The sequence below is a fragment of the Hemicordylus capensis genome, chromosome 5 (genome assembly GCF_027244095.1).
Source record: "Hemicordylus capensis ecotype Gifberg chromosome 5, rHemCap1.1.pri, whole genome shotgun sequence".
In the NCBI taxonomy this organism is placed as follows: domain Eukaryota; kingdom Metazoa; phylum Chordata; class Lepidosauria; order Squamata; family Cordylidae; genus Hemicordylus; species Hemicordylus capensis.
Window position 1 is genome coordinate 171,525,538 of NC_069661.1, and position 17,000 is coordinate 171,542,537.

Consider the following 17,000-nt stretch of genomic DNA (forward strand, 5'->3'; position numbering starts at 1 on the left):
GAGGTTCTAAACTTGACTCCATTATGGTCAAATCACGACACCAAAAACAAGGCATTACATTGCTATCAGGCAACATAATCATACTGGATGCATACACAGTTGCACAAATCCAACATGATACTCTCTCTAATTTTTTTAAACATAAGCGGAACATATTAAGGAAGGGTGACACCAAAGAGATCATCAAGTGGAGAATGTGGCACATTATTACACAACACAACACCAAGTGGAGCCAACTTTTTATTACAATGCAGACATGCCTCAATGCTCTCCCATTCAATGTACTTAATATGCTGCCCTAGCACTGGATTTGATTAAACTCTGTGGTTTAACCTGGTAGTTACCAGCTTTGATAGGTCTTTTCAAAGGACCTATCAAATATGCATCTTTCAGCTACAACTAGCTTTACACAAATTATTCCAGTCAGTGAAAGCTACTCAACAGTAACCTGATCTTCCCCTTTTCAGTCCAATATGTAGTTTTATCAGTAGCAAAAATATAATATAATCTATAATATAGGCATAACGATACCAGATTACCTCAAGCTGCTACTGTAAGAATTATTGAGAATAAATGTGACATGCTTCAAGCACCAAGGAAAAGAAATATTTAATACCATAAGCATTGTGAATACTTACAAGTAAATTTGTAAGTAAATACTTACAATCTTCCGCCACACTCTTTTAGTGTGGACTAGAAGAAAATTTTAGGCCCTGACCACAGAAAATGAACTGGTGGTGTCTATAGAGCAACTACACTGCAAATATGAGAATAAGCCACAATTAAAAAAATGTAAAGAGGACAGTCAACTGATGCACTTTGAGTGTTTTGTAATGTGATTTAGGGATGTGCGAAACGTTTCGGATACAAAATGTTTTGTACCCAAAACAGCCTGTTTCGGGTGTTTTGTAGACAAAACAAAACACCCATTTTCCAGATCCAAAAGTTTTGTATACAAAACAAAACGTCCCTGTTTTGGCTACAAAATGTTTTGTTGTTTCGGAACTCCATTTTGTAGTGATCTCTGAGTCAGCCTCCATTTTGTGTTTGACATCTCTTTGAATTTCCCACCCTTCCAGCTTTCTGATCGGTGACTTAAATCATGGGCTGACCTGCTGACAATTCCCTCCTTGTTCCGCATTGGCTCTTTTGCTTCTTGCCACTCTTTACTGACCCCACATTGGCCAGGGGAAGGGTTGCTAACCCATGGGGTGCTGGGTTCTGTTGTTTCTGTGGTGTTCTGAGTGTAGATTCTCTGGTAGCATATGAGAGTAGATTCTTGTTTTTCACTGAAAATCTCATATGCTACCAGAAAATCTACAATGAACACCTCAGAAACACAAAACCCAGTACCCCAAGGGCTTGTGAGTATGGAGGTGGTTGGCACCCTATGTGCACTACACAACCCCTCGCTCTGGGAAACTCCAGTGCCCCCCAAGTGGAATTATGGGGCTGCTGAAACCTCCATTATTCCCTATGGGGGAAATCTTAAAAGACACGTAAACTTCAACAATTCACAAAAGATCAGCCCTTTGCCCAATGGAGAGGAGAACTGGTCTTGTGGCTGAGCATGACTTGTCTCCATAGCTAAGCAGGATCTGCCCTGGTTGCATATGAATGGGAGACTTGATGTGTGAGCACTGCAAGATATTCCCCTCAGGGGATGAAGCAGCTCTGGGAAGAGCAGAAGATTTCAAGTTCCCTCCCTGGCTTCTCCAAGATAGGGCTGAGAGAGATTCCTGCCTGCAACCTTGGAGAAGCCGCTGCCAGTCTGTGAAGACAATACTGAGCTAGATAGACCAATGGCCAGACTCAGTATATGGCAGTTTCCTATGTTCCTAATTCTTTTGAGATAATTCTGGAAGTTTCCTTGCCCCCATTGGGCACTACCACCCACCACACTCCGCTCTGGGTCATCCCTTTCCCCTTGATTTGAAGCGATACATTTGCTGGAATCCCCATTACTCCCTATGGGAAAATTCTTAAAGATGTGTAAAGTTTTAAAAAATTCACAAAAAATCAGTCCTTTGCCTAATTCCTTTGAAATTTGGGTGGTAGCTTCCACCCATTGGACACTACCACCACCACCCACTCTTTTTGCCCTGGGACCCTTTTTAAAAATCCAAATCGATTTGGATTCGGAAAATTCGGCTACAAAACAAAACAGGGCTGATTCAGATTCAGAAAATTTGGGTACAAAACAAAATGGGGGTGTTTCGATTTGGATACAAATCGAAACAAGAAAATTCCAAAATGCACACCCCTAATGTGATTATGTAAGTCAGTCATAAACCCGGCTGACAAGTTAGTTAAATTAGGATATTGGATAATATGTAGTACCAAAACCACCCATCATAGCATTTTGTGAATTTTTCTCTAATTTTATTCAGTTCATAGGTATTATAAATATCTATATTTCCTAATGTTTTGATCTTAGCTTTTGTACCAAGGGCAAGTCCATTTTTAAACAAAGAAAAATGGGGGGAAGGACTCTAATTGTCTCTAATGCATTAAAATAGCAAATGCCTCCTAATTACTGGCTGGCATTTAAAATAACTCTTTCATGGATGAACCTTTAGAGCTGTCAAAGTCTTGCCAGTGACTAGGGATGTTATTATGGGCACATACTCAAGAGAACTCAGAAGGGAACAAGGGTGTTATATAGGTAAAAGAAGGAAAACAAGTTCCGCCTCTTCTTTTCACTGCCTGGTAACAAAATACACCTCATAAGAATGATACAAGGCTCTCACATACGTGAGTTATTGTTCTAACTTTTCTTTTATTTGTCTTATAGCTAAGGTTGTTTTTCCCTTAAAGCATTTCCTCCCCTTTATCACTGTCCCTGGAGTTCCTTATTCCAAGTTTGCTCAATAGCCATCCTACATAAGCAAATGGAGGCATATTGAATAGCTTTTGCTCTTCTGTAGTGGTTTATCTTGTGGCCTTTACCATTTAAGTTCATCAGCAGGGAGAATTCCTTTCCCACATCTAAAGCTGTAAAGTGCCAATGAAAAGTGCTAAGACTTTACATATAATTCACATAAATAGCTGCTAGAAGCTGTTCCTAACGCAACAATAATGAGGGATTGGATAGGTGACCATAATCATTCTTGTAGCTTCCCCCTTTATGAAGGTACCTGGAATAGAAATAGGTGTGGCAAGAATGTTAGGGTGTCCCATTTTGGATAGTGGAACTTGATCCTTGGCAAGTGCTGCAAAATGTTCCTAGGCAGTGTCCCACATCGGTAATTTATCAGAAATGCCAAGTAATTCCTGTGACCTTTGAAGGATAAGAGCAGACTTTCATTTGTGTTCTAAATTATGCATGGTGAAGGACAGGCCACCATGCTACCTCCTCAGCCTGTATTTTCTAGCTTGCTCGCCTTTTTGAATAACTAATATCCCCAAGAGGATTAGCTAAGTCTATTTTATGATTCTGCTAAGGATACTATACCTAATTCATCCCAACAAATTCAATAGAGAGGCAAGAGGGGCAAGTTCAACACACACACATTTCTCAACGAACCCAATTATAATTGTAATGTCATATTAATCGTTATTAGTTTCTATCAAAATACTCCTAACTACTAAATTTTTCAGTTAACTCAAGATGTTTTATGTGAAAAAGTGAACATTATGTGAAAAAGCAAAAAGCAGAGTCAACCTAATTCCAGATCAGAAATAGCAGTTCTAATCCAGATTTAGATGCAGAGAAAGAAAGAAAGAAAGAAAGAAAGAAAGAAAGAAAGAAAGAAAGAAAGAAAGAAAGAAAGACTATGTCAGCTGCTGCCGGTCAGTATAGACAATACTGAGTGAGTTGGACTAATGGCCTGATTCGGTATAAGGCAGCTTCCTATGTTTCTAGGTACTGTAAGTATAGCATGGATATTTGGGGGGCGGGGTGGGGCATGTTTCTATCCAGTGAGGGCTCTAATGTCTGTATTCAGCTTCTGGGTCTGATGTCTGTATTCAGCTTCCGGGTCAGCATGATCAGGTCACAAATAACCCTGTGAGTACCACTCACTCTCAGAAAGAAGCAACACTGGCATGGTACTTATCACATGATCCAGCTGATTCACACAAGATGGTTACAGATATGACTGGCAGTGGCATAAGTAACTTTGCACTGAAGCACTTTTTCATAGCAACCATACAAGGCTCAGAATATTTAAATCAAATCAGTTGTGGTTCAGTAGGAAAACACACACTCATCTAGCAATGCTGCATTCATGTGCACCTATTTACTCTCTTTCCTTCACTGCTCCCAGCATTATCTGCTTCAGATCCTATCTGCCCCTGCTTTTCTTTGTTCAAAAATGGTTTATTATCATCTTCTAAGGGAGACCCACCTGGCAACTTTCTTATATATATTTAGGTGCCAGACTAAAGCCTTCTTGTTCTATCAAACATTTAATCTGCAACTTGTATATATATATTGGTCCCTACTAGTTTAAGTGGTGCAGTGGGGAAATGCTTGACTAACAAGCTGAAGGTTGCCAATTTGAATCCCCGCTGGTACTATATTGGGCAGCAGCAATATAAGAAGATGCTGAAAGGCATCATCTCATATTGCACTGGAGGAGGCGATGGTAAACCCCTCCTGTATTCTACCAAAGAAAACCACAAGGCTATGTGGGCGCCAGGAGTTGAATTCGACTTGACGGCACACTTTATACTTTACTGGCTCTTTATTGGCTTTTTGCCAGCTTTATTAGCTCTTTTATTGTTGCAAGCTTTTTAATTGTTTTTCCTAATTATATTGTTGTTTCATATTTGGTTTTAGTGTTTTCTGTTTTGTATTCTGACTGTAATAAGTCCCAAGGACATTGGTCAGTTGGGTAGCATACAAAATTAATTAATTAAATATATAATTAGTTTATAATTAATTGATTGATTGATTGATTAATGTATAACCCATACACAATCTGGCTGCAATACAACAAACAATATTGGTCACATTGGTGGGAAACGGCTCTGATGTGTCTGTTCATTTATTAACTAATAGGCCCATATGGTCTTGTAACTAAGTCTAAATAAGTGTGTATTAAATAATCACCAATTGTTCCCCAGGTTATTCTTGCTTCCACTTCTCTCCCCTTCCTCTGGTGTCAATTTTACATTATAATCTCTCTGTACAGAGGCCTGACCTCATTTTTTGTAACGCATCATGTGCAAGGATTGCACTATATTATTATTAACAGCACCTTCTGTTTTCTTATGGTTTTCCCCAGTGGGCGCATTATTCTGACAAACTATGTTGTGGCTAATACCCCCTTGCCACAAATAAGGGAGTAGGGAAGATGTTGTTTGCTTTCGTGACTCATCTGGTGATTATGCTCTGTGAGCACCTCTTGAAATACACCTGCTTTTCTGCTTGTGGCACACTATGGTCTTGCTTGGGCAGGATGTTCTGTAAGAGGGTGGATGGTGGTGGAATGAACTCGATAACAATTTTGGTCTGTTCCAGCTGTATGATGAGTCTTTGAAAAGGATACTTTATCCAACAATTTTTGTTTAGAAGTACAGAAGCAGTTACTCTGAGCATCTTTATTTCCTTTTTAACACTGATTTCCTTGTGATTCTTAAAACAACATAGCACTGTTGCAGATAAACCTTTTGACCAATAAGCCAACAGTAAAATGCTAAATGCAAAAATAGATCTTATTTTTCTTTATGTTCACATTTCTCTCTCTCTCAATATTTGAGTCTGCTATCAAGTGGTATTTGACAATGAAAACCTTTAGCTGTAATAAACTGACTTACTATGCCATTAAAAAGGAATACTCAATGTTCTGCTTGAAACTCCAAGACTCTAATAGCTAACTTTAATGAGAATTGTTATGGGGTAAGCCAAGAAAGCATTTCCATTTAGTTTTTCCCTCTTTGAAAATGTGACATTTATTTTGGTTAGAATCCAGTAGTTAGTGTGATCTGAATATACTGCAATGTTGTGTGCTGTTGTTAAGAATAATTGTGACTGTTTTTCATTAATGAAAAGCCCTAATAAAGAACAGCCTGATTGCATATATAGTATTCAAAGAGATATACATCAAGCATGCTATAACCATAAAATATTAAATGAATTTTAATCTCTATTTTATCTCCATATACCAAAATATACTGAGAGGAGTCTATACAGTCTATACTAAGGGAGGAGAATGTCAAGGTCCCTTAAATTTGCATATTATTTATTTATTTATTTATTTAGCACATTTCTATACCGCCCAAAACACAAGTTCTCTTAGGACTTATGTACATGATCCACAGCATTTACTTGGTTTCCCCCCTCTTAATGTTCTTTTTTTAAACCTAGGTTAGTTGCCATATATCTGCATTGTATTCTCTTTGTAGATTCTGCTTACTGAGTCATCTTGGTGACAATATCATTCAGAATTACAAATGTGTCAGTGGGAAAAGTTGTCTTTTGAAGTAAAATATCCTTAAAAGTAACAAACTTTCATCTGCTTATCCCCTTGTTTGTTTTTAGCATTTCTGTGCACACACACCCAGGGGCATAGCAAGGTAGGAGTGGGCCCAGAGACAAAATTTTAAAATGCCCCCGCCCCCACTGAAGCTCAGCTCATAAAGTAAAGAAATCTTAAATGAGGCTGAATAGTGGTAACAAAAAGCATAGTACATCCTAAATTATTTTTTTTAAGGTTTTGTAAATTGTGGACGATGCAAGTCATTTAAAGGTACTAGAGAAAGACATGGTGTTCTGGTAGCTCCAGGTCTTAACACCCACACCAGTTCTGGAGGATGAATACAACTGAAGGAAGCCTGGGCGAGTGTGCAGCTAGAGGAATCAGTCATGTGACTTGCCTCGGGGGGGGCCCAAGGCAGTGGGCCCCCAGACAATTGTCTCCCCTTGCCCTATTATAGTTACACCCTGTACACACACCCCAATTTATTCTTGGTTAAAATGAAAGTGTAAGGAGTAAGGAGGCTCCAAAGCTGAGTAGTAGAGCACATGCTTTCCAAACAGAAAATCTCAGTTCAAAATACCTAACGTTTTTCATTAAAGGATTTAAAGCAGCAAGGCTAGGATGGGTCCATGCCATAGGGAGCCAATAAAAGTAGATAATATTGGATAAACCAATTATCTGACTGCAGATAAGGTAGCTTTAGATGTTATTATGTTTAATAGTGTAACTGTTAAAAATAAATTCGGCTGTAGTGACAATTATGCATGTGCGTAAGTAAGCAAAGAATTCTGCCCACAGATCTGCAAGCAAAGGTATGTTACTGTCATCAGCTAGCTGAGAAGACTAATGATGACAAATATGTTTATAATTCGGAATCTTGTGATTAATATCTTCCCTACATATTTGTAAGCAGTCCTTGAATGACCTTCAGGAAGTTTCACAGTATCAACACTGGCACTTTACAGACCTGACTCTAACAGGTACAAGTCTGCATTAGATGAGTCTTTTTCATGTTACACTGTGTGATAACAGCTGTCATTACAAGAAAGAAACAGCTTTTTCTTACACACTACTTTATTCAAAAGATGGACTGGTACATTGACCGTTTGAAGTTTTCAACATGCATTAGCCTATAGAATGAAACACCAACATAACTAAAGGAAGATCCTGGAAAAAGCAAGTACCCTCCGAGCAGCCATCAGGGCAAACACCCCATCCATCTTATTATCTAACTGAAACAAGTGCAGGGTTTTACTGACCTCACACAGCAGTGACAATAGCAGTGACATTAGTTCTACTTCTTTGCTGCCATTATCTGTTACAATCCCAGCCCTGCCTCACTGTATCAGCAGTTTAATCCTGTACTGGGGCCAATTTAGCAGAATGTCTCAAACTGAAGCTTTCCACTGAGGAAGTCCAATCCCATGGGCTTTATTGCCGGTGTAAAGAAGTACACACGTCATAAATCCATTTTATCTGCCAGGGTAATCTTACAGTAAAACACGGATGCATCCTCTCTGACATTTGTGATCAGTTTAATTATGGCAGTAGAAACTTGTGTGAACATCCCAACATTAGGTGTACTGGATCCATAGAATCAACAGAAAGATAGTAGCCACATTGTCCTGCACACATAATTAGGAAAGAGGTCACCCTGAGAGTGCACTTGTTGTGACATCAGTGGAGGATGTCCCAATGGACTCTCAGCACATCTCTTTATCATGTGGGGGGTTCTTAACCTGAATCCTCTCTTCACAAGATCCAAATACCCATTTAAGACAGTAACCATTAGACAGGAGCCTGTGATTTAAGACAGCCTGTAGTTTAGTTTAAAATGAAAAATGTCCTCTGTGTATGCTCAGAGGCTGTTGTCACCTGCTGGTAGCTTTTACAAAATAGTATTTTGTATTCTTTCTGTGTGCTGTCTACAGGTAGAAATAGATGGTAACTTTTATTTTCTTGTCTTCCAAGGGTCTAATGAAGAGAAATGCACTCTGTGTATGCCCAGAAACTATATCCTCTGCTGACAGCTTATAAAATGTACTATTTTGTAGATAGCAGAGAAAGAAAGAGAAGCAGGCACCAATGTGTGATTAAATATGCTACAACTTTATTAAAACTTAGCAATGTGATACTTAGAATCTCTTCTTAAAAGTTACTAAAGCATGTTGGCATTGATCACTATCTACAATGAACCTGTCACTGGTTCTCTGAAGCTAATTTATATCTTTTGGATTGGTAATCGATTTTCCTTCTGGAGAATGGAATTAGGTTTTCTGTATGAATGGAGTAGAAACTATGAACATGCTATAGCATCCTGAGAAGTGCCTGCAGCTATGTCCTGCCACTGAGACACTCAGAAGCTTTACTCATATACACTCTGCGCACACTGTCCATGAGTTTGTCTGCAGAGACAAACACCATATCCATGAAGAGATTACTTATGGGACTGGAAAGCTGGGGCGTCCCAGCTTCCCAATCATGGAAAGAATCTCTTCACATTTACAGTGTCTGCAGACAAACACTATAACTGTGTTCAATGTTGGGGTGAGGCTTCTGAGTGCATCAGTGCCATGGTAGGCTGTAGAGGCATGCTCTCAGGACACTGTACTTGAGTACCTTATTCCCCCTTTTTAATGTCTGAAGAGAGCTAGTCTCTGAATGGAAAGTGGGGGAAAGTATTCCAGGTTGCAACTCTTTCTGGCTTCATTCCTTGTTAGTGCAGAACAAGAAGATGTGGAATGTTGCCTGGTTGCCTCAGCATATGCTGACACATTCCATCTCTCCAAAGAGCAAAAATGCAGGATACTTTTGGGGTGGACTTAGGAATATTTGTAAACCATGCTCCCTCCTTATTAGTTCTGATTGGGATAGCTGGCTGCTCCTGCTATTGCTGCTCAGCATTCCTTTTTGTCTCTCTACTTTCAGTCAGATGTGCCATCTCAGTTTGCTTTGCTTTGCTCTATAACTTAATCAAAAGATATGTCATAACTGTATCCAGTGTCACTGAGTTCCACATCTGTGGAACTTCATAATCTTTTAAATCTCTTTGGAATTCCTTTTCTTTAAGTTCTTTATACTGTACTTTTAAATTCTTAGCCAAATATTCCAATTTTTCATTGAGCAGTTTTTCACCTAATTTCTTTTTTTAACTCATCCACCATGATTGACGTTTCCTCTTTAATGCATTTAATTTCTACCCGAGACATCTTGATTAAGAGTACCATTTAAATCCAAAGAGCATTTGTCGAGTATGGCAAACCACTTCTCCCTAAAGTTCTCATCCAAAGGGAACATACCGAGATCCTTTAATACTCTAAGATCTACATTTTTGGGTGGGCTCCTACATCCCAAGAAAATGTGTCAAGGTCTGTTTTAATTAATACCTCTATGCAAGGCACTGCTGAGAGTAACTTGTAATATTGAAGAACAATAGCCAAAATTAAAATAGCCTTGCCAGTAAAGCAAGTTGCAATCTGGAATCAAAAGGTCTCCTGCCACTCTCCCCTTCCAGATGTAGCCACTCCAGATATCGGTAGTTTGATGGAGATGGTCCAACTAATCGCTTTGCTCTTTCTTGTGTAGCCTGAGCTTTGCACTGACCTGGTCTTTCATTTGTCAGACTGGTTGTATCCAGACTAACCCACAGCCCACCTGTGATGGACAAAAAGTTTGTTTAATGCAAACAAGAAAAGCCAAACAGAGACTGAGGAGTCTGGCTAGAGTTCTGTTTTACCCAATCTCATGTTCACGTTGTTATCCAGTGATACTATGAATAGTTGGCTTCAAAATAGCTGGGACCAATGTTGTCACCTGAAGCCAAAACTACTAAAGGCTATGAAAGAAACTGAATTTCAACCTGTTCCAGCAAGTGAATGGATAGCCTTACAAAATGGATAATTTAGTATGTTTATATCTTGTTCCTATTTTTAGAAATGGAAAAAGGAGAGTGTTATGTATCATAACAATCTAGCCAAAAACAAATATTTTTGATTTCTTGTAACAAGATTTTTATTATGTAGCATCATTGTTTGTATTGTTTTAACATTTATATGTTGTTTTTAATTGGGTGGCATACTAAAAATAAGTTTAGAAGAAAAGGTGCTATATGTGACACCACCACCACCACCCCGCCCCGCACCCACTGGGAAAGATCAGGGTTGGGATTGGGGCAGAAAGAGAAGTTGCTTGTTGGTGCTTGCGGGGGGAATTGCTGAGGTAAAGATGGTGGCTTGGCTCACTGCCTCAGGTGCTGGTTAGGATTGGGTCAGGCCTTGGTAAATTTCATAAGCTTACTTGTAATACTAGGGCAGAGATGCACAATCAAGTTCATTGATGCTATACATACTGAACTCCAATGGAACTTCTGCTTTGGCAGGCATAGGGTCATAATGTCAGCTGATTAAGTGTGTCAGCTGATTAATCAGTTAATTGAGTAAAACTACATAAATTTGCACAGAATCAAAAACAATAGTTCAAAAGAAAAAGCATTCTCTCTCTGTCTTTAGATTCTGCATGCCTGTTTTGCAGCTCTTGTCATCCTAGAAGAGGCATTCCCCATTTCACTCAGGAGGGAATGCCTCTTTTAAAATGGCATTCACCAGCACTTTTTATAAGTACCGCTACTTATTATTGTTATTATTATCATTTAGAAAATCTGCTGACACATTAATCTAAAGCAAATTTGTCGTCAATCAGAATATTTTTTAAAAGATCTAATGAACTCATTGGTTAAACATTCCATCCCACTTGTTATGAACTCTTGTGGTAAAGGGAGTGAGGGCAGAGTCTTTGTGCAATGCTTCCCTCAGAGTTACCATGTGCCCCTCTCTCTGAATGGGAGATGCGGAATCCCTACATTATTCTCTTTATCCTCATTTTTCTCTTGTGGTTTTCCCAGAACCACATGCCCTTATAAGCAGCTTTAATCTTAGATAAAAGATATTATGCTCTTTCCCATGTTGTCCCCTTGGCTTTATACTTCTGGCTACCATATATTCCTGGCAAACATGGGCTGAACCATCATTGTTCTAGGGACTATTTCTGTCAAAAAGACAGGGGATGAGGGGGAAGAGGCTTAAACACTCTCAATCTCAAGCAACGCCCTAAAACAGACCAATTACCCCTCAAAGGACATTGTAGCTGGCCCCTTATCACACAAACATGTTGATTCATTAAAAAGAGGCAAACAGGTAGGCATTCCCCCCTTTCCTTCAAGGCATGTTTATATGTAGAGCAGTGATTCTGATCTGCAGTTGTGAGAGTGCAGAACTGAGGATGATCGTTGTTTTGAGTTAATAAAGATTGTGATCAAATACATGTGCCCGTAAGTCACATCCTGTACTTGGCATTATCCCTCCCTGCTGCCACCACCCTTTAACTAAGCATATCATGGATAGTTCAGCCTGGACAGTCCACCTACTGAGTACATCAAATTCTTCCATGAACTTGCCTAACTCCCTTTTAAGTAAATCCCCTTTTTAGTAAATCAAATGGCAGATTTACGAAGGTGCCGGCAGGATGGCAAGATGCCTCCCCCACCCGCCATCACTATCAGAGCAGCTCTTTGGGACTGGTCTGGAAACAACGAAATAAAAGAAAGCTGCTGGCAACATTTCCTCTTCCCCGCAGCTGCACTACTTTCAACGTTTACAAGGATTAATTTTTAAAGAGGGCTGCCACAACCACACCAGAAGTGTGGGGTAAGGCAGCATTTTGCACCTCACCTTGGGTGCCCCCATACCTTGGGCCACCCCTGCCCATCACTTTACGATGCACCAGCAAAATCCTTACATTAAGTCCATGTGGTGTGAAGAAGCCCTTTCTTTAGCTACTGTCAATCCATTTCATGGGATGACCCCCAATTCCAACATTATGAGAGGGGGGAATCCTTTTCTCTGTCCACTTTTCTCCACATCATAGGAAGCTGCCATATACTGCCTATAGTAGTAGATCTAGCTTAGTATTGTCTACACAGACTGGCAGCAGCTTCTCCAAAGTCACAGACAGGAATCTCTCTCAGCCCTGTTTTGGAGATGCCAGGGAGGAAACGTGGAGCCTTCTGCATACATGGAAAGAGAGAGTCAAGTAGCCTCTCTCCAACATCGCAGTCTGCTCAGGCTTATTTGAAGCTAAAAGACAAAGAAAGCCACGTGCATTGTAACTTGGGCTCAGACTGCAATCGTACCCCAACTGACTTGAGGCAAAGTCGCATTGAACTTGCTTTTGAATAAACATTTGTAAGATCGGACTATATGCGCCTTTCCGATGGAAATGTTGTACGCGCCTCCCTTGCACCTGACCAGTCCGAGCTGTTTGCTGCCCTCGGTGCTAGGAAATGAACTACGCAACTGCCGGCAAATCCCTGCTGCCCAGGTAATCTCTCCCCAGAATTATCTCTCCCACCCCGTTGCTGCTGGAATGCGCAGCAAGCAAGATCCCGAAAGTGAGCAAAAGGCATTCGCGGTTAGTCCGCAGATGACGATCTGCTCTAAAGCACTTTATCTGGCTTCGGGTATAATGTGCGAGCCTCGCCCCACAGAGGTTGGAGGTGTTTGCCGGCAAGGAGCGCACAGTGATAAGAACGCCGGAGGGCAAAAAGGAAAGGCGGGGCGGCACGCCGGGGAAGAGGTCCGCCGGCGGAAGAGAGGGGTCCTCCTCTTGGAACAAGCCTCAGTTGCCTCCCTCCTTTTGCCAACTGTTCTCCGGACTAACTGCGGGCATCTCAGGCAGCAGCGCGGTGCCGTTTGCCAAGAAGACATTCTCGCTGCGCTTCCCTGCCTGAGCAGGAGGAGATAAGAGAGAGCCCAGCTGCCTGCCTGCCAACCTCTCCAGTCATTAACCACCTCGCGCCTTGACTGAAGGGAAGACTCGGAAAGCCTCCTCGCCGCTGCCCTGAAACACACGCCGTCGCCGCCCTAGAATGGGCCGGGTTAGGAGGAGCCCGCAGCAAGTCCCCGCGGCGGCGCGCACCCACGGCCCGATCGAGCGCCTCCTCCGAGGCTCGCCAGCATCTACGAGGGGGAGGGGGCTGCAGTGCTCTAAGCGGGGAGAAATAGGGGCATTGCCCTGAGCCCTGCGCCTCCTCCTACCCCGGAGCTGGAGGGCAGCTGCTTCAGTGGGTGGAAACTGCGCAGCATGAGGGGCGGGGGGGGGGCTGGGCTGAGAGGATTTCCCGCCATCGCCGCCAGCCCAAAGTGCAGCTGCCGCCGGCCGCCTCTTCCACTTGGTCCTCCTGCCTGCGCGGCACACGCCGCTCAGCACCGCGGGGGGCTGGTTTCACTCTGCCAGCAGTAGGGGCGGCACGGAGATTTCCCACCCGCCAGCCGAACTCAGCAGCTGCCTTCCAATTGAGCTGGACCCTCCCCACAGCGCTTCTTCTTGGCAAACCAGAGCGTGCAGTGGGGCTGGCTGAGCCAGAGGGTCAGAGGCAAGGGGGCCTGCGTTCACCCCTCGATCCGGCCCCTTGGAGAGCGGGAGAGAATCAAGAAAACAGGGAGGGGTGGAGCTGGGGGCCCCTCAGGAGCTGGGGGGGGGCAGGTTCTTTGAGTCCATTCGCTCACTTATAGCTACATCCCAGCAAAGGGTGGTAGCTGCTGTGGGCAGGAGCTGTGCTCTGCCAGTGGTGGTGATGATGATGATTATTATTACATTTATATCCCACTCTTCCTCCAAGGAGCTCAGAGCGGTGTACTTCATACTTGTGTTTCTCTTTCACAACAACCCTGTGAAGTAGGTTAGGCTGAGAGAGAAGTGACTGGCCCAGAGTCACCCAGCTAGTGTCTCGGCTGAATGGGGATTTGAACTCGGGTCTCCCCGGTCCTAGTCCAGCACTACCCCAGTCCTAGTCCAGCACTACACCACACTGGCTCAATCCCCACCACTGCTGGCTCAGAGCATGGCTCCTGCAGTAGTTGCCCTCCAACTTGGAACACCACCAGGCAGCATCACCACCAGCGGCACAGATATTTCCCACCGCTGCTGGCTTGGATTCCTGCCTGTTGCAGCAGTTGCCCTCCAACTCGGCTGGGCCCCACAATGGCCTCCTCTATTCAGCAAACCAGAGCATGCTGTGGGGCTGGCTGAGTCACAAGGGGGCTGATGCAGGAGGGACTTTTAGGCATAGCAGGCTTCACTGCGAATTTACTGGGAGGCTTGACTGCAAACTTGAAGTTGTCTCACAAAACCGAAGCAAACAGTGGATTTTATTTTTTATTTTAGAATGGATATAAATTGGGCTGCACTCTAATGTGCAGTGAAAAACCCGAATTGTATGTGCAGTGCTCCCCAATCGCTCGCAGGGACTTTGGGGTAAATCTGGCCAATATGTGAATGATATCCTGAATATCAATATCCTGAATTCCCTCCATTCAGGAGGAGATGCCCTGTGAAAAACTTCCCAGTGCTGACTACACTACCAGGTGCAGTGTGCTCTTCTCAGCACACCAGAGCACACCCCGGGGCTGGCTGAGTTGGTGAGGGGGAGCTGCACTCTGGCAGCAGCATAATGGACATTCCCCACCACCACCGCAGGCCCAGTGCGTGGCTCCCACTTATTGCAACTGCTGCCTCCAACTTGGCCAGGCCCCACAGCCCACTCTCTTCCCAGCAAACCAGAGCATGGCTGTGGAGCCGGCCGAGTCGGCGGCTGGCTGCTGTGGTGGGCAGAGACTGTGGTGGCAGCAGCGAGGATCTTCCCAGCTGCTGCCGGCCCCGGGTTCAGCTCCTGCGCCTCAGCAGCTGCCTTCCAATTGGGCTAGACCCTACAGAGTACTCTTCTTGGCAGACCAGAACGCGCCAGAGGGCTGTTGGGGTCAGTGGGTGGGAGCGGCTGCTCTCCAACTCGGCTGGGCCCCACGGCATTCTCTTCTCAGCAGCAGGGCGTGGGGCTGGCTGAGCTTCAGGGTGGCTGCTGTGGTGGGTGGGAATGTGCTCCACCAGCAGTGGTGGCATGGATACGTCCCACGGCTGCTGGCCCAGAGTGAGGCTCCTGCATGTTGCAATGGTTGCCCTCTAACTCAGCCTGGCCCCACAGCAGGGGTGTAGCTAGGGGAGAGGGGGCAGGGGTGCAGCTATAATTGAGTGGATGGGTTATTATTTATTTATTATTTATTCGATTTCTATACCGCCCTTCAAAAAATGGCTCAGGGCTGTTTACACAAAGAAATAATAAATAAATAAGGTGGCTCCCTGTCCCCAAAGGGCTCACAATCTAAAAGAAACATAAGATAGACACCAGCAACAGTCACTGGAGATACTGTGCTGGGGGTGGATTGGGCCAGTTACTCTCCCCTTGCTAAATAAAAGAGAATGACCACGTTAAAAGGTGCCTTTTTGCCAAGTTAGCAGGGGACAGTTCAAAGAACCCGGGGCCCAGCTCCTGAGGGCCCCTCACTTCACCCCTCCCTATTTCCTTCATTATCTCCCTCACTCTGAGGGGCTTCGGGAGAGAGGGGTGAAGCCCCCTATCCCCTTGCTACGCCCCTGGGCCCATGTTCACCCCTCTCTGCTGTGGCCCCTCAGAGTGAGGGAGATGAATAATGGTGAAGCTGGGGGGCGGGCTCCGTTTCTTAGAATCCATCTGCTCGGTTCTAACTAGAGCCCTGCCCCAGGGCATGCTCTGCTCAGCAAATCAGAGCAGGCTGCAGGGCCTAGAGAGTGGTGGCGGCGGCGGCGGCTGCTATTTGAAGGCGAAGGCGGGAGCCACGCTCAGGCTGGCTGCGGTGGGAGGGGTGAGACGATGGCATTTCCTCTCGCCTGCGCCCCACACGCCCTCCCATGATTGCCCCCCTGAGTCGAGCACACACCCGCATAGACGGCCCTGCCTTTACTCCCGTGCCGCCCTGGCTTCTTTTCGCCCGCCGGCTCCTCTCCCTTCTCCTCCTCGCCGCCCGCTTGCCAGCAGCGGCATGTGCCGTCTGAGGCGGCGGCCACTCACCTGAAGAAAAGTTTGGAGAAGATGTTCGCCTTCTCCAGAGGCGACCTCTGCATGGTGCCGCCTGCCTGAGCTGCTGCGCCAGCGGACAGATCAGAAGAGGGAGCTCGCCTCAACTAATCGCGCACCGTTTAAACTCTGCCTCCAAAAGAAAAGAAAAAAACCAAAAAGGGGTGGGGTGGGGGGGAGTGAAGCCTTCCGCGCTGTGCGCCGCTCTCCGACCTTATCCGCGCCGCGGTCACCGCCTCTTTCGTTCTCCTGCCCCTCTGCCCGCCTCCGCAAGTTGGCCCGTCTTCATAAACCTGCCCTCAGCTTCACGCCCCGCACTCCACCACCTCACGAGGAGGAAGGACATTCTCCTCATGGAATCGCTCCTGGCGCTCGCTCCAGGTGCCTCTCCAGCAGCAGCAGCAGGGCAGGGCGCGCTTCGCCCCAGCGAGTGCCCTGCGGAAGATTCGCGCTCCTCGGAGGGAGCTGCTGCTGCTGCAGCTTCCTCCTCCACTCACCCACCTCCTCCTCCCTCCTCCTCCCTTGGCTGATCCAGTCTCCTTAGCGGTGGCCACAGCCTTGCCAGAGCAGCCTCTCCTTCCGGAGCCTTGCCAATGATTACTGCTTGCCTCCGCTGTGAGTCCTAACCTCCT

At 44.7% G+C, this 17,000-nt stretch overlaps 1 protein-coding gene across 1 annotated transcript in view; it reads right to left on the reverse strand.

Annotated features, from left to right (window-relative positions):
• Positions 1–16,467, reverse strand: part of CFTR (CF transmembrane conductance regulator) — a 145,441-nt gene extending 128,974 nt beyond the window's left edge. The window contains exon 1 of the mRNA XM_053253764.1: positions 16,363–16,467. Within this exon, the coding sequence (XP_053109739.1) occupies positions 16,363–16,415 (53 nt within the window). The 5' untranslated portion in view covers positions 16,416–16,467. The remainder of the gene's footprint in view (positions 1–16,362) is intronic.
• Positions 16,468–17,000: the final 533 nt, after the last annotated feature.